At 37.5% G+C, this 16,752-nt stretch overlaps 4 protein-coding genes across 4 annotated transcripts; 3 read left to right on the top strand and 1 right to left on the bottom strand.

Annotated features, from left to right (window-relative positions):
• Positions 1–6,023: 6,023 nt before the first annotated feature.
• On the top strand, positions 6,024–8,465 carry LOC106331530 (DEAD-box ATP-dependent RNA helicase 34). The gene is made up of 5 exons (XM_013769909.1): positions 6,024–6,422; positions 7,040–7,469; positions 7,532–7,651; positions 7,748–7,915; positions 8,007–8,465. The coding sequence occupies exons 1-5, from the start codon at positions 6,118–6,120 to the stop codon at positions 8,196–8,198; spliced, it is 1,215 nt and encodes a 404-aa protein (XP_013625363.1). The 5' UTR covers positions 6,024–6,117; the 3' UTR covers positions 8,199–8,465.
• A 1,191-nt stretch (positions 8,466–9,656) lies between these two features.
• Positions 9,657–10,049, top strand: LOC106331178. Its single transcript, XM_013769505.1, has one exon. It carries the CDS (start codon positions 9,657–9,659, stop codon positions 10,047–10,049), a length of 393 nt encoding a protein of 130 aa, XP_013624959.1.
• A 1,489-nt stretch (positions 10,050–11,538) lies between these two features.
• Positions 11,539–13,236, top strand: LOC106328028. The gene has a single exon (XM_013766384.1). It carries the CDS (start codon positions 11,741–11,743, stop codon positions 13,079–13,081), a length of 1,341 nt encoding a protein of 446 aa, XP_013621838.1. The 5' UTR covers positions 11,539–11,740; the 3' UTR covers positions 13,082–13,236.
• A 783-nt stretch (positions 13,237–14,019) lies between these two features.
• Positions 14,020–16,458, bottom strand: LOC106328899. The gene is made up of 9 exons (XM_013767439.1): positions 16,071–16,458; positions 15,910–15,989; positions 15,696–15,820; positions 15,481–15,602; positions 15,054–15,290; positions 14,899–14,973; positions 14,715–14,815; positions 14,584–14,636; positions 14,020–14,518 (listed from the first exon to the last, which is right to left on the bottom strand). The coding sequence occupies exons 1-9, from the start codon at positions 16,260–16,262 to the stop codon at positions 14,208–14,210; spliced, it is 1,296 nt and encodes a 431-aa protein (XP_013622893.1). The 5' UTR covers positions 16,263–16,458; the 3' UTR covers positions 14,020–14,207.
• Between the last annotated feature and the right edge of the window lie 294 nt (positions 16,459–16,752).

Below are 16,752 nucleotides of genomic sequence, written 5' to 3'. Positions count from 1 at the left end.
TAGTAGCTAAAACTATACTTAATCAAAATAATAATTTTTGCAATACGAGATATTATACTTATGAATTCTAAAATAATATTTATTTTCAGAGAAAAGAGATATATGTTACCTTTAGTAACCATGTACGATGAAGCACTATCTGCATATATATATATATATATATCCATCATGAATCTCAAAAACATGCATCTTTCCAATTTAACTCACAAAATATGCATTGATATAAATATTAAACATAAGATTTATTTTACAAAAAAGCTACTAACATAATATAAAAAGGGAAGTGTTATCTTATTCAGAAAGATAACCATTATATCACATAATTTTATTATTCATTAATAATCTTTGTTTCAACCAGAAGATGTAAAACGTCGAGATGAGTATCATCATTTAAGCCATTGAAAGATGTCTCGTGCTCATCAAAGATGAAGTTTGTTCCACTTTATTTCTCTCTCTTTTTGTGATTCTTGATATACATCAAATAGATCCTTTGGCGTACGAAAAATACGTACCCATCGTCCTTTCATGCCGCATCTGTGGCAAACATTTTCAGTTTGCTTTTTATCATCCCGAGAATTTTAATTTTCGTAGAACTTCTTATTATTTCTTTCATAATAGTGATGGAATTGTCTTCCACAACTATGATAGCGGTTTCTACCGCGTTCATGTCCTCACCCTCCCCAATTATTGTAACTATAAGATGCAACATTCATTTCAGGGAATGGAGCATATCCAATATGACGAGCATGCTGGTTTAATGTCACGAGTTGATTACTCTGCTCTGGTACAAGGAGGACTTGCATCAACTCCGAGTAACGGGTATATCCATTTGATGGATACTATTGCTGCAAGATTATGTTTGTAATAAATAACTTTAATTTTTTTTATCGAAATACAATACAATATGAACAAGGTTATATATATATATATATTAAACAATAATAAATATTTGATATTGCAAATTGAAAAATATATGTATGGACGCAAGGGTAAAAATCTAGTAAATATTAAATTTAGGGGTTCAAAAAGGTTTTGGCCGTATGACCCATAAAATTTTTGAGACTGCTCTGCTCATTTTAGATATACAGATTTAAGGGTTCAAGCATTTTAGATATACATATTACTTCTTCATACATGCATCATGGAAGACATGATATTAAAAGCTTAAAATGAAATCCTTCTGTCGACACATCTCGCTAATAACAATGACCAGTTATAACTTGACTGTTAGCTTTATGTTTCAGTTCTTTCCGTTAGATATAAAATATACCGTACCAAAAAACTAAACTAAGATGCTGAAAATATCCCGTTGGAGATTATAGACCTTAACTAGTCTGATTACATCCCAAAAAGTTAGTAATTACAACGGAGAACAACCTACTAACAAAATAGGAGCACTGCCTACTAACAAAAGAGGAACCCAATTGAGAGATACACTATGTTTCATATTTTACATTGGCCTGTTTTTTATCTACTGACAAAAGAGGAGCCACGTCGAGAGGTATGAAGTTTCATATTCTACATTGGCCTTTTTCTTCTTGTAAGAAACCATTGGCATGTGGTGTCATTTGAGTTTGTTTGCTGACTTGTAGCCTCCTGACTTCATTTTTCTTCCTAGGAAGTACATTCTCACATTCAATGGCCTTAGTTCTCTTGCTTTTGTCAAACCCCTTTAAACATACATTTCCTACAATTTTTTTAAATCATTTTTTTCAGATTGGAGGGAGAACTGATATATGTGACCTCATTTTTACAAGTCCTCTATACATTTATATCTTTCTATAGTCATAAAGAGAGAGAGAAAAAAATATGCATGACGTAAACTACACTTTGAGCTTTTAACTTAAATAAAAAAAGGAAGATGTTACTATAGCTTAAGTATTACCTCTCGAGAAGCATTATTCATTGTCTCCAATGATAAACATGAAAACAATAGCTTATGTAATTTGAATATCTTCTTCTTGTGTGCAAAATAGTATTAGCATCCAATCATGGTGACAATCATATACCTTTGAATATTGTTGGTATAGTTGTTCCAAAATACACGGCTCTTCTAACTAGTTCAAAGTGAATCTCTTAAAACATTAAATGGGTTTAAGCTAGAATCATGATCGGCAAACACCTATATTTATTAAATACATTAGAAATTGCAATACATAAATAGATAAAATAATGAACATTGAGTTAAAGGGTAACCTCGTTTATTTGGAAATATGTCATGTTGAGTGGGAAGCTGCCTCTCATTGTTGTAGTTACAACCAAATAAGTTGAACGCAATTGATTACCAAGATTGCCCCTCTTAAAATTTGTGAATGTGTATTTTTTATGTTGTTGCGTGAAAAATAAGTTGCATCATCACACTATTTGACATTGTCTTGCCTAGCATTTGCCTAGAGTTGATTGGATGGATGTCTTTCACCATTGAGACATACCCTTCTTCCACGTCCTCTTCCACAACCATGATAGAGCTTTCTACTGCGTCCATGTCCTCCCCAATTATTGTAACTGGAAGATGAAACGTTCACTTCAGAAAATGGAACATATCCAGTAGAACGAGCATGATGGTTTAATGTTACAAGTTGATTATTTTGCTCCTCTCCGCTACAAAGACGACTTGAATCCACTACGGTAACGGGTATATCCATTCGCCCGGTATTGTTGCTGCATGACTACGTTTCCAGGATGGAATGTGGAGAGTGTTTTCTCAATCATATCATAATCACTTATTTTCTCTCTACATAACATCATCCTTAATGTAATTCCAAACATTGCGAAATTATATTCACTAACGATTTTGTAGTCTTGGAACCGGAGATGAATCCACTCGTGTTTTATTTTCGGTAATATCACATATTTCTCGTGATTGAACCTCTCTTTTAAATTGCCAAAGATCCGTAGGATCCTATTTCGTAATATATTCATCTTTTAAACCATCATGTATGTGGTGTCATAAAAATATCAGGCCTTTTGCCCTTTTCTCATCTGACACCATTTTTGAATTATCATGGTTTCTAAAAGCACATTTGCTCTTATGTGCATCTTTGCACCTATCCCATGTCATATAATTATTTCCCGTAATATTAAGGGCAATAATTTTGAGCTTTCTCAAATTCGACATGATAAATGTATTCATATACCTAAATACATAAATTAAATGCATAAATTTAAAGACATAAAATCATAAATTAAATGTAGAAGTTTGAAAAAACAATAATAAAATCGGAAGATAGACTACCTCGTGACCTGAGAAAACATAGTGTACCATATTGATCATTTTTTATATTCATGGAGGAAAAGCTATCAATATGGTCCGATGAGAAATAATCTACTATTTTGACCATTTTTTAATTCATGGAGGCCAATGCTACCACGTAATCATCTGATCGTGAAGGCATAGCCTACCATAACGACCAATCGATGAAGACAATGCCTATCATCAAATAAAATAAATAGTGAAGACATAGCCTATCACTCCGGAACAATAATAAAAATAAAATAAATTAAAAATATTGAAAGACATAAATTAAACCTCACATTTCTGGTATAAAATCACTCGTGCTGATAACGTGTTGTTTTTACTAGATGAAAAAAATATATATATATATATATATATATATATATATCTTGTGTTATACTTATATTTTGTATTTTCTGTATATATGAAAAGAGGATAACAATTAGTGAGGGACAAAGTTAATCAACTTTTTCTTCTTCTTACTTTCATCTCATATAAATAAAGATATGCTCTTATTTATAGTAACATAGAGTCGGTCATCAAACCGACTTAGTACAAGAATACAAAATATATAAACTATTATTTTCTTATATATAAGAATTATTTCTAAAAGATATCTTCATTCTATAATCTTTTTTTTGTTTTAAGCGTTTTTATTGTGTTTTTCCTATTTTTTTAGGATAATGTGTGTGGTATACAACCTCTCTCATTCTTCTTTACATTCATTATTGTTTGGTTGTTGTTATCCCTCATCATCACATGTTTACCACCCAAAAAATGATGAAGGGATCTTTATCATACTTATATAATACTCGGTTAACATATTAAGGGAAAAAAACAATATCCAGAAGATATTATGGAGCATCCTATATTATGCTATCGAACTTCAGATTTGTAGTCCTCATTTGAGTTGCCTTTCTTATTATATTGTCATTAAGACTTTGCATATTAGTGTGACAGCATCTTGTTGGTCCCAAATCAAGTTCAAATTGGCCATTATTCATTCCAACCTCAAGCATGAAGTTCAAATTTCATTCTGCTAGTGAACCCACTGAAAAGAACACCATTAAAAAAATGACAAACGTGAGACCTTGGCGTATGAGCGTACAACAATATTTTATAGACCAAGTTTACACACAAAAAACAAGCAATTAAATACAAAAACCATCAAAACCATATCATAAATGTCAGAGATTCCAGAATGTCTCCTAAAGAGAAGCTTCCATACAGTAAAATAGTTGTTTTAATGCATCCTATTGCATAAAGATTTCTGAAATTTTAGAATATCAGGCATAAATCCTTTAGCATATTAAGATTTTTTTAGACTGATCTTTCTAAATAATTGAGATTTATTTTGTTTAGGATTTCCGCATATAATTTGAATCTCAATTTCTTTCTTTGTTTTCCAATTTTTTTATTATCTCTTTGCTTTCACGAAGCTTCCACCATTGTGAAATCCATCAAAGGTGAAATCTATGGTGTCGCGTTGTGACTGATGATGACGATGATGGATTTAGCATTAATTATTCTATATAAAAGATAACAGTTTTGACATTAGCCTATAGAGTGAACGTAAAAAAGAGAGAAAAGAAGGAAGAGGCCCTGAAGGAGCAAGAGCAAAGAAACGGTGCTTATAGATGGACGGGTGATGCAAGTCGTGGATGGATGTTTCGTAGTCATAGAAATCGTTGATGGACGGTTAGTGGACAATCGAGTTATGGATGGATGGTTCGTGGATAGAGGGAGAAAAAAATGAACATATAGTGTTTGGGAAGAGAAACTGAAAATTGTTTTAATATTATTCATATGGTTAAAACTCATATAATGGATTATTATTATTAAATTTAATTGTGATTATATTGTATTTAATCAACAATATCACAAACTCTAATTTATTATAATATATCTACAAAACTACATCCACACTTAGACTACAAACATAAGTGCATCCACATCTATATTATATAATCCACAATATATTTGTCCACACAATTTAAATTTCAAATTTTATAATTTTAAAATATCAAAACATATATAATATGGATCTCAAAATATAGAAGAAAAACAATTATTTTTTAGTTTAGACATTATATTGATATTTTTAAATTATAATATGAAATAGTAACAAATAACATATGTTGGGAATAAATTTCAGTTTATCAAAAGTCATTTTGGAGAGACAATTAAAAATAAAATAAAATGTAAATGTTGTTATGTCTACGTTAAGATGTAAATTCACTTTAAAGATCTTATGGTATAGAATTGTGCTCAATTATTCCAAAAACCGAACCAAAGTGACCAAATTTTGGGTAACCAAAAATAAGTAACCATAGAGAATCAAGTTGTTGGGCGTGAGGATAAAATGGTCCAAAAAACACCAGCTGTCCAGAAAATGTACGTCACATGCCGCAAATGTCTCTACAAGTGAAAGTAAACATAAAAGTGTTTTATATGGTAAACAACTCATAAAAGAAGCGTAAACTTTTAGAGTCTTTTTGCGAGTACTCACTCACACAGAGGCCGGAATCATGTCCACAATTTTCATCATGAACACAAACGTAAACGCCTCTTCCTGAAGCTTCTCAAATTAGACAAAGGCCATGCCTTGTTTATACATTGTATTTGGGCCATAAAAGGCTGTAAAATAATGTTGAGGCCTTCTAAAATTAAATTGGGCAATATATGCATCCTCGTTGACCGTTGTTAAATAAGTATATCGGTTTGTTTCGGTTATCATGGACACGGTTTACCTCAACCTTTCTTTTTTAGTTACCCTAAACCCTATTTCTGGCGTAACACGTTCCATCCTCTTCTCCATCTTCTAACCGTGCTAAACCTCCAAAGTTCTGAGACTTGTCTTGATTCCGACAGAGAGAATCACCATGGCAGCAGCGAAAGGAAGCAGCGACCGGAGAAGTGTAGGAGGAGCGTTGGATGACGAGAATCTTGTCTTCGAAACGACCAAAGGGATCAAACAAATAGCGAGTTTCGACGAGATGGGGATGAATGATAAAGTTCTTCGCGGAGTCTACGACTACGGTTTCAAGAAACCTTCTGAGATTCAGCAGAGAGCTGTGATGCCTATCCTCAAAGGACGCGACGTCATCGCTCAGGCTCAGTCCGGTACGGGCAAAACCTCCATGATTGCCATCTCCGTCTGCCAAATCGTCAACACTTCCTCCAGAAAGTGCGTCTCTTTATTATCCTTTATTTTGCAAAAATTTCGAATTCACATTGGTGCTTAAATGATTTTGCTTTGTAATTAAGACAAGGAACACTTAAGGTTGCAATGTCTGTTTCTGCAATTCACTAAGCCACTTGGTTATTACATGGTTACTGATTTTTCTTCTGTGATTAAGACAAGGAACACTTACTTAAGGTTGCAATGTCTGTTTATGCAATTCACTAAGCCACTTGGTTATTACATGGTTAATGATTTTTTTTTCTGTGATTAAGATGATTAAACTTGATATGATCTGTTTACTAACCTACTTGGTATGTAAAAAATCTTGATTTGCAATTAAGACAAAGAATTCGTTTTGTTTACTAATCAAATATCCAATTGGTACTACTAGTACATGGTTAATGATTTTGTTTTGTAATTAAGGTGAGGAACACTTACAAAAAGGCTGCAATGTTTCCCTTTACTGCTGTACTAATCCACTTTTTATTACAAGGTTAATGATCTTGCTAAGAGTTATTTTATGCTGCAATATATGTGTGTCACGCTTGTATTACATTTGTTGCGTGATCTCTGTTTTTCTTATTTACTAACCTAACTTGGTATTTTTTGTTGTTCTTAAGGATTCAAGTGTTGGTCTTGTCTCCATCAAGGGAACTGGCTTCACAAACAGAGAAGACGATACAGGCCATTGGAGTACACACCAGTATTCAGGCACATGCCTGCATCGGTGGTAAGAGCATTGGAGAAGACATCAAGAAGCTGGAGCGTGGTGTGCACGCTGTGTCCGGGACGCCTGGTCGAGTCTACGATATGATAAAGAGAGGGAGTTTACAAACCAAATCCGTCAAGCTTTTGATCTTGGATGAATCAGATGAAATGCTGAGCAAAGGTTTGAAAGACCAGATCTACGACGTTTACAGATCTCTTCCACACGATATTCAGGTTTGCTTGATATCTGCTACTCTTCCTCAAGAGATTCTGGAGATGACAAATAAGTTTATGACGGACCCTGTGAGGATACTTGTGAAGCGTGACGAGTTGACTCTTGAAGTGAGTGATTCTTATGCTTAACTCTTAGTTTCAACAGCCATGACAATACACCATTTTTTCAGGGGATTAAACAATATTACGTTGATGTTGGGGAAGAAGAGTGGAAGTTCGATACACTTTGTGATCTTTATGGGAGGCTTGTTATCAATCAAGCAATCATCTTCTGTAACACAAGACAAAAGGTAAAACAGTTACTAATGTTCTTAAACTCTCTGGTCTCCCTATACTTTTATGTCACATAGTCTTAAACGTTTGAGCTGCGCTTTGGAATGTATAAGGTGGATTGGCTAACTGAGAAGATGAGGAGTAGTAACTTTATAGTCTCGTCAATGCATGGAGACAAGCGTCAAAAGGAGAGAGACGAAATCATGAACCAGTTCCGGTCTTTTAAAAGCCGTGTTTTAATCGCATCAGATGTATGGGCACGAGGGATTGATGTTCAGACAGTATGATCTCTCTCTTTCTCTCTCTACCTCTTTTAACTATCAAAGCTTATAAAACTATCCTTATGATAAAACTATCTTTATCATGCGTTAGGTTTCTCATGTCGTAAACTATGATGTACCAAATAACCCGGAGCTTTACATACATCGCATTGGACGAGCTGGTCGGTTTGGGAGGGAAGGTGTTGCGATTAACTTTGTGAAAAACTCTGACACGAAGACTCTTCGTGACATTGAGAGGTACTACGGTACTAAAATCCGGGAGATGCCTGCTGATCTTGCCTAAGGATCTTGCTTCCTTGAAGCTGAGGAGGTTGAAGAATCTGTGTTAAGGCCAGTTTTGTTCTTTTAACTTTTTGAACCTGTTGGTTTAGGCATAGCTCTCTCTATAGACAGTGTGAATTTATATGTATACCGAAGAAAGTTCCTATATTTAGCTAGCATTTTAGAAATTGTGATGCTAGAGTTCGGTTTAGTTCGCAGAATTGTTGGTTTGGTCTAAAGCCGGTTGAAATGATTCACGGCAACGGCTATTTCAAAGGCTTGTTTACATAGTCTTAGACCTGGGGAAAAAAAACTGAAACCCGAGATCCAAACTGAATACAAATTTTAAGACGGGAGAATCCATATCTGATTTGAGCTGGATCATTTAAAATGGTTATTTGAAAATCATACAAATTTCAAAAATCCAAAAAAAATTCAAATCTAAAGATTTGAATTGATATTCGAAATAAAAATTTAATTATCTTTTCTATCAAAAATAAATAGTTAGTTTCATCTTCGTTCCGATATGATATTTAAAAATGTGGAAGTACTCTAGACTATTGGTTAAGGTTTAAAGGCTTCTACACCCAGGTCTGAGGTTCAAATCTCAGATTATGCAATTCCTTGCAGATTATAGGATGCGAAGCTTTCGGAGGTTCCAAAGTACTGTAAGCATAGCCGTTCGTTGTGGTCGCCTGTTGTAGTGAGAACCTGTCTATCGAGGATGTCGTACATGCAGAACCGTTCGTGGTTTCAAGTGTTTCGGGGAGAGCTTCATCGTGGAATCATTATTCGTGGAGCTGTTCATCAATATCGCATATGTTGCAGGTAGTTGATCATCATATGTAATAGATTTAGAGATTATAATGATGTAATGTGTTACCCAGCGTTAAAAAAAACGATATATAAAAATATCCAAACCAAAATATATTATCAAATGAATTTTAATTTGAATCAAAAAATAGATCTAGATAAAATTGTAGAAAAAGATTAACCGAACTTCATAGAATCCAAACGGGACTTATAAAATTGAACCCAAAATCCAAAAAAAAAAGACAAATTCTCGGAAATACCACATTCATAGTATCACTTTTTATGTTTACACTAACCATTTTTACCCTCATTTTTAGTGAAGGATAAAAGACACTTATACAGATTTACTAATCTAAATTTAGTGTTTAGAGTTGAGGGGTGGGATAGGGTTTTTGGAATGTAAATATATAAATATATAATTAAAAAATATAAAAAAAATTTAAAATAGTTTCAAACATAATTTTCGATTTTCAAAAAGAAATTTTGAAAAAAAAAGTTTCAAAAAAGAAATTAAATTTTTTTATAAAGAAGTATAATTCGAAAACATTAAAAAAATTATTATTTTTTGTTTATTTAAATAATTATTTATTATATATATAGAGAACAATATTATAAAAGTCTTTTGCCACTTAATGAAGAAGATATTTTTAAAAATATCTTTTTAATTATGAACAATTTGCTCTCCAAACTCCTCAACAAAGCAGTGGTGAATAGAAGTATTGGCTGTCACGCTATGTGCAGTGTTGTCAACCTCACGCACCTAAGCTTCGCCGACGATATTGTTGTTTTTACTGATGGGTCACCTGCTTCACTCAATGGAATTCTGGCAGTGTTTCAGGAATTTGCTCGGATGTCTAGACTGCGGATAACTATGGCCAAATCTACTGTCTTTGCGGCGGGAAGAGGTAAACTGGTCCTGGAAGCTGCTGCAGGAGCAGCTGGCCTCTCAGTATCAGCTCTTCAAATTAAGTACTTGGGTCTGCCTCTCACAACAAAGACAATGATACACAATGATTATGAGCCTCTACTGGTGAAGATTCAGAATAGGTTACTGAGTTAGACAAGTAAAGCTCTCTCTTTCGCAGGTCGTCTACAACTAATTTATTCGGTCATTGCCAGCATTACGAACTTCTGGTGCTCAGCATTTTGCTTGCCTAAAAGTTGTATTGATGAGATTGAAAGTATGTGCTCAACATTTCTTTGGAGTGGCTCTCCAAACATAACTACTCGAGCAAAAGTAGTGTGGGATGAGGTCTCTAGCCTTAAGAAGGAAGGAGGCTTGGGGATAAGGAAAATCAGAGATGCCTTGCTGGTCTTTGCACTTAAATTGATATGACGCCTTTTCTCAGTTTCTGAGTCTCTGTGGGGTAAGTGGGTAAGGCAACTCTGTTGCGAGATGTCTCCTTTTGGGACGCTAGGGAGGGCTCAACAGGTTCTTGGGTCTGGAAAAAACTTTTCCAGCTCAGACCGATTGCGTAGAAGTTTTTCAGGATAGATATTCATGATGGAAAATTAGTGAAGTTTTTGACATATATTTGGCACCCTATTGGTCGTTTGATTGAAATTGTTGGAGATCGTGGAAAGCTGAAACTTGGCATCAGTAGACAAGCTTGTATAGCGGATGTCCTTGTGGGAAATGTGTGAAGATTCTGCCACACACGGGACGTTAATGTTAAGAGCATGATTGACAAATGTAACTGATAGTGCACTCTGAAAAAACGGGAGGATGATTATGGAAGAGATTTCTCTGCTTCAGTAACATGGGAACTGATTTGTACTAGACGACCTACTGTCCCCTGGAGTAAGCTCGTGTGGTTTGCACAGGGAGTACCAAGGTATTCGTTTATAACTTGGTTGGCAATCAGAGATCGGATATCTACGGGTAGCAGAATGAGAGCTTGGGGACAGGTTCAATGTTGTTTGTTATGTGGGGAACCGGATGAAACTCGTGATCACCTGTTTTTCGCTTGCCCATACACATACACCCTTTGGCTACAAGTGATTGACTCACTCTTGCAGCCAGCTCCATCTCCGTAATGGAACGAGATTTTAGCAAGGATAATGGCAGGTTCTGTGGGGCTGCTATCGTCCATACTCTTGAGACTAGCTTTCCAAGTGTCCATCTACTACATATGGAAGGAACGGAATGGGAGACGACATGCTCAACCTGCCACGCCTGTTAACCAGCTGGCTAAGTTCATTGAAAAGACTATAAGGCAGAGGATCTTATCTACAAAGTATTATGAGAAGGAAAAACTGCAGGGACTATACAATGCTAGTTCAGCTCATGCTGATTAGGTTTCTTATTTTTAGGTGGGAGTAAATTTATACCAATTAGTTGTACATTTAACATTCTTCCCGGTGATCAATAAATTTTCACAAAAGAAAATCTAATTAAAAACCGATCGCCAATCCAACATCGTACCAAACTTCTTTTCCGCAATCCGGTTTGCAATAATGTCCCCACCAAACGTCCGTTTGGACAAAAATATAAGCAGGAGGGAACCCTCTTCATAAAGCAGAGACTTCTATTGCTATACTGTCGAAAAAAAAAGAAAAAAGGATCCGTCGTCTTCGTCGTCGTTGTTGACCCCCTTTCAGCCATTAAAATCCATTTCCTTGCAATCTCCTCCCTTCACCAAACCCCATCCTCTTGTTTCCTTCCTAGCTCTGAAAGATCCGGCCTTTTCACGACCAGGTCGTGTATCTAACCTCTTCTCAGACCTCAAAGCTTCCTCCTTTCGGGATCCTATGGAATCTCAAGACGACGTCACCAATCAAACCCCATCTCCATCGTGCAACCTCTGCGGAAGACTCATCCCTGAATCCACCACCGCCCCCGACGATCTCGAAATCTTCAGCTTATGCGGAGACTGCAAGTTCCTCCTCCTCCAAGACTTCGGCACCACCCCTCCTCCCTTGACCCGTCGCCAAACATCTCGGAGAAGAAGGATGAGGATGAGAAGGAGGAGAAGCAGCAGCAGCAGGCAAGGGAGCTCCTCCGAATCCGTCGCCGATCAACAACAGCAGCAGTTCACCCATCTGATAAGCATCGCAAGACAGAGCCTCCAAGGTAATGAAACCAGCTCTCACGCGACACCAGACGGTTCAGCGAGATGGAGGGTCTTGTCCGAATCCGAAAGCGAAGATCTTGATAACTTGTCGAACGCTAGCTTTAGCCTCTACAGGTTCTCTTCGCTTGGTAGTGCTTACGGTGGTGAGTCTGATGCTGCTTCCACCGACATTGAGTTTGACACTGATATCGACCCTATGCACGCTGGTCTGAACCAGTGGATCTCAGACGACGAAGACAGAGAATGGGAGGAGGAAGGAGCAAGGCATAGTAGAACTCCAAGTGAGAGCAACAGCTCCGTGACTCGGTTTGATTCACTTGACTTAGAGAGAACCTTCCGTCAAAGAATCATAGAGAGGAGACAAGCGTTATCTCGCAACATCTTCACTGGTCTGGAAGATTTGGAGTTCTCTCGCTACCCTGGAAACGTTGCTGACTATCTCGACGAGAGAGGCTTTGAGGAGCTCCTTGAGCAGCTTGCTGACTCCGACAACTCGAGAAGAGGTGCGCCGCCTGCTTCTATGTCCTGTGTCAGGAATCTTCCGAGGGTTATCATCCGAGAGGAGGGGCTAGATTGTGCGGTCTGCAAGGAGGTTTTCTCACTCGGTAATGAGACCACGCAGCTTCCTTGTCTCCATCTGTACCATCCCCATTGTATTGTGCCTTGGCTTAGTGCTCGTAACTCCTGCCCGCTGTGCCGGTACGAGCTTCCGACGGATGATAAAGACTACGAAGACCGGAAGCAGAACGTGGTGGATGTGGTGAGCGAGGATAGCTCTTCTGATGATGATGGCACAGAAGGTGGGGAAGAGGAGGATCATGATGTAGTGAGAGGTGAGAGTGAGGCTGGTGTGAGGAGTGTTAGCAGAGGAAGATGGCTGTTTCTGGCTGCTGCACCTGTTGTGAGTCTGGTTGGGGTTGTGTTGGCAATGTGGCTTAGCAACCCACAGAGGAGGAATATAGTATTCTCTCATAGCCAACGAGGGAACAGGAGCAGAAGATGGTTGCCGTTTTTTTGACAGCAAGTTCCAGTTGTTGTTCCAGAATGTGTATTATTATTACAGACCCTAAGATGTTTGAGTTTTTTTTTTGTTTGTTTCTGGATATTGACTTGTGTTGTTGTTTCCACATGTTAGTTTAATGGAAAGCTTAACCAAAGTTGTGTTGTGTGTTGCAAGTCTTCTTGATTGAATCAAAGTTATAGCAATGGTTAACTTGTATCGCCTCTTTTGATTATCAAGATTAACATTGTTTAATGTTCTTCAGGTGAGTTTGTATGATCTTTACTAACTGTTTGTTGCTGTTACCTTTCTATATATATGTATTTTTTTGGTTTATCTATTGCAGCTTACCACATTGCGTGGGCGGCCAGAGAATCTTGTCTCCACACCTGCTTGTTGTAGAGCCCAAGCCATCAGTGACTCACTTTAATTCTGGATATTGCTGAGGAGTGATGTATGCTTATTTCCCTTGGAGTTTCGTAATAGTAGCTTTATTGGATGATGTTCCATAGTTTTCAAATTCACTAGATAACCAAGTAACCGTTCTTCAAAGACAACAAGACGTTGCCAGTGCTTTCTCATGTCTGCTACACGAGGTAACACATCTGTGTATAAGAAAACTATTCCATTGAATAATGTTCCTCTGAGATGTCTTGAATGGTCGATTGAATTATATGTTAGTAGTGTTTAGCATGTTTGGTTTACGGTTAGCAGTTGTGGTTTTGATTCATGATGATGATGATCAATGTGTGTTTCTTGTCTTTAATTTGTTGCAGTGCTCAGGATAAGCTGCTTCAAATTCTTCCTCTCTTGGACCTAGAATTGGTTCAGAACAACAAATACAAAACTCATCCAACATGATAGACATTGGTTTTGATCTGCTGCCACTTTGAAAAGTCTTACCATTGGTGTTTTAAGATTCTTACCCTGTCCTTGAAACCTTTTTCAATGCACTGGGTCACAAACTATGATATACTTTCGATTTATTCAGAGAAAAGAAAAAACAAGAACTCAGGCTCATGTTGCAGTACTGGGTGAGAGTCATAAACTCTCATTTAGTAGGAAAAAAAAAACTAATCTTAGGTTGGTTGAGGCACATATGAAGATGCCCCTGTATTTACAGCATAGTGTGAGATGAATGACTTTAGAAGAGTATGTTGATATACAGCACCATCCATCCAGCCATTGAGAAGATGGCGAAAATGTGAACCCAGAAGAGCACAGCAGCCGATTCTCTCCCACAGCCTCTAAGGTTTGCAACAGCACCTGAGAGCACAGAGGTAGGCATTGTGTGCTGTAATAGCAACACAAACTTGAACATCTTGTCACCAGCTGGAAGGAAACCAAGTCTGTCTGCTAATGTCACTATCCCCAGTCCTACTGGTGGCACCAACACCAACCGTCCGAATATAATCGCCGCTGTTGTCTTGAAACCAAGTCTTGAACTTCCTGGTCCTGAAAAACATTTGCAAGCTCAAAACAAGGTTGTAATGAAATGAAAGAGATCAGCTATGTTTTACCGTTGACGAGATTCCCACCAAGTGCCAGCAATATACAAGGGATCATGGCGTCCCTGAGAGCCAAATGTTTCAACGGTTAATTAACTCATTGTTTTTGGTAGAAGACAAGTGAAGAGTGTGTTTTGCTTTACCCAAGAATCATGCAGCTATCTGTGAAGAAGAAAAGTGGTGCACCGTTTGTAAAGAGCAACTTCTTGGTGAAAGGTATTGCACCAAGTACCATGGCAAGAATCTGGGAAGCAAACAAAAAACACTTCCAGTATTAGTTACTAACATGGTGAAGGCAATCGAATAGAACAGGCCAGAGATACTTACTGAAGCAATTATTGCAGGTTGGATGATTTGCTTCAGTTTCAACTTCTCATAGAGGTAAACAAAGAACTGTGTAATCTACATCATCACGGAAGCAAAGTATGCTAAACTTAGTAAGGACTATATAATTAGAAAAACCATAATTGCATTTTTGTCACCTTGCTTTTCCTTGAATCTACTACTCTTGTTCTAGGTTCTGCGGTCTGTACAGGGAGGTGAACCTGAATGGATGAAACGTCCTTAGTGCGATTTTGAGTAAGCAAGGGGACTTGCTCTGGAGCAGAGGAATCTAGTGGAAGGTTTTTCAAAGGAAGGTTGTCATGTTCGCCATCAAACCCTTCAGGAGGAGGAGCTAACATCTGGTACACATATGTGTAGAGGATGATGGCACCAACCTGACAATTAAACGTTTAAAAAACCTCTTGGTTAATTGAAGTCCCTAAAAGAGAGAGACGAATCATATAATGGAAACTAGAGGAGGAAAATGAAGCAATGTCCAACTTCATAAACACTGATGCAAGAAAATAACAGTGTCACACTGTAAAAGGAGTGAGAGAGCAAAGGGGATAAAGTTGAGAAGCGTACCCATTGACCAAAAGAGATGTAAGCAGTGCCATCAATGCTACATTTTTCAGAGTCACCAAAGGGGTTGGAGGTGTCCCTACATAGAGCCGCTAGTAACACAAGAGGCACATTGCCAATATTACCTGAAACCAAACAGACAAACAAACAAACAAACTGAGACTACTAGTCATAAACTGCAGAGGAGACAAGCAGTAAGTGTGTAATGGGGTACTAACCAACTCCGATTTGTATGATGGTGAACTTGAAATAAGGGTAAGGAGGACGAACAATGGTGGCAACAAGTAAGCCAATTAAAGACCCCGAGATTGTACCAAGAACAACGTTCACAGGAATAAACCACCTGACAGTACAGATCAAAAGAATAAACCTTTTATGAACCCAATAAAAAGAACCAAGAAGAGACTTATTATAGGGACAAGAAACAAAAACCATTGAAGCATCTTCTGGAGAGTAACAGCTTGTCCGAGCTGGGAGAAGATCAAGCACGGAAGCAAAAGCGAGAAGACCAACTGGGAACCGGACACAAACACACTTGTTGAGAGTCAGAGAGAGAGAGAAACACAAAAAATAAAGGAAGAAAGAAACTTTACCCCGTTCAAGAGTTTGCGGCCAGAGGGAGGCAAGATGTTGACGTACTTAGAAGCCATGAGAAGACCCAAGAAGCACATGGTGAACACTTTAGCTATAGGCATAACGGCGATTTTGATTGTACCTAGAACAGAGTCGCCAGCAGCAGCCACCGCCGGACTCTCCATGAAATCGGCGAGGATCCTCGCTATCATCCTCCTGGCCGAAAAAAAAACCCTTGAATTCTCAGCAAAGGAAGCCAAAGGCAGAGACTTTTTGTTGACTGGTTGACTTTGGGCTATGAATCTGAGAGAGATCTGGAGACGGAAGACAAAAACAGCAAAACAGAAGTGAATAGTTTCTGTTCTGATAACGAGAGAGAGAGAGAGAGAGAGAGATCTCGATATATCGATCTCACCAGAGATTCTCGCTCTCTCTTTCTCTCTCTTCCTGTGACTGCCACGTGCCTTTACTTACTCCTTCTCCTTTCTAAGCCCAAAAGGCCTGATTCAATTAATTGTTTATTCCAATCCTTTATTGTTTCAAGAGTAGTTCACTTTACTCAAGTTTCCAAGTATTTTTTTGCTTGTAAACTGTCAAGTTTCCAAGTTAAAAGAAGAAAAAAATATTTTATCTGCTAAGCTAATAAGACTACAGCCGGTAAGCCTTGCAAAATCAACAAGAAGACTGATCTGTCTATGATAC

The sequence above is a fragment of the Brassica oleracea genome, chromosome C3 (assembly GCF_000695525.1).
Source record: "Brassica oleracea var. oleracea cultivar TO1000 chromosome C3, BOL, whole genome shotgun sequence".
Classification (NCBI taxonomy): Eukaryota; Viridiplantae; Streptophyta; class Magnoliopsida; order Brassicales; family Brassicaceae; genus Brassica; species Brassica oleracea.
The sequence above is the reverse complement of the archived record's forward strand: the minus strand, read 5'-3'. Positions and strand labels throughout refer to the sequence as shown.

What these genes read in the sequence shown, in the direction of transcription:
- LOC106331530 (XM_013769909.1), top strand. Translation starts at nt 6,118, where the DNA reads ATGGCAGCAGCGAAAGGAAGCAGCGACCGGAGAAGTGTAGGAGGAGCG. An exon ending in GTGACGAGTTGACTCTTGAA is followed by an intron (nt 7,470 to 7,531) that starts GTGAGTGATTCT and finishes CCATTTTTTCAG; the next exon opens with GGGATTAAACAATATTACGT. An exon ending in TCTGTAACACAAGACAAAAG is followed by an intron (nt 7,652 to 7,747) that starts GTAAAACAGTTA and finishes GGAATGTATAAG; the next exon opens with GTGGATTGGCTAACTGAGAA.
- LOC106331178 (XM_013769505.1), top strand. Translation starts at nt 9,657, where the DNA reads ATGAACAATTTGCTCTCCAAACTCCTCAACAAAGCAGTGGTGAATAGA.
- LOC106328028 (XM_013766384.1), top strand. Translation starts at nt 11,741, where the DNA reads ATGGAATCTCAAGACGACGTCACCAATCAAACCCCATCTCCATCGTGC.
- LOC106328899 (XM_013767439.1), bottom strand. Translation starts at nt 16,262, where the DNA reads ATGATAGCGAGGATCCTCGCCGATTTCATGGAGAGTCCGGCGGTGGCT. An exon ending in GCCGCAAACTCTTGAACGGG is followed by an intron (nt 15,990 to 16,070) that starts GTAAAGTTTCTT and finishes TCCGGTTCCCAG; the next exon opens with TTGGTCTTCTCGCTTTTGCT. An exon ending in TGGTGGGAATCTCGTCAACG is followed by an intron (nt 14,519 to 14,583) that starts GTAAAACATAGC and finishes AATGTTTTTCAG; the next exon opens with GACCAGGAAGTTCAAGACTT.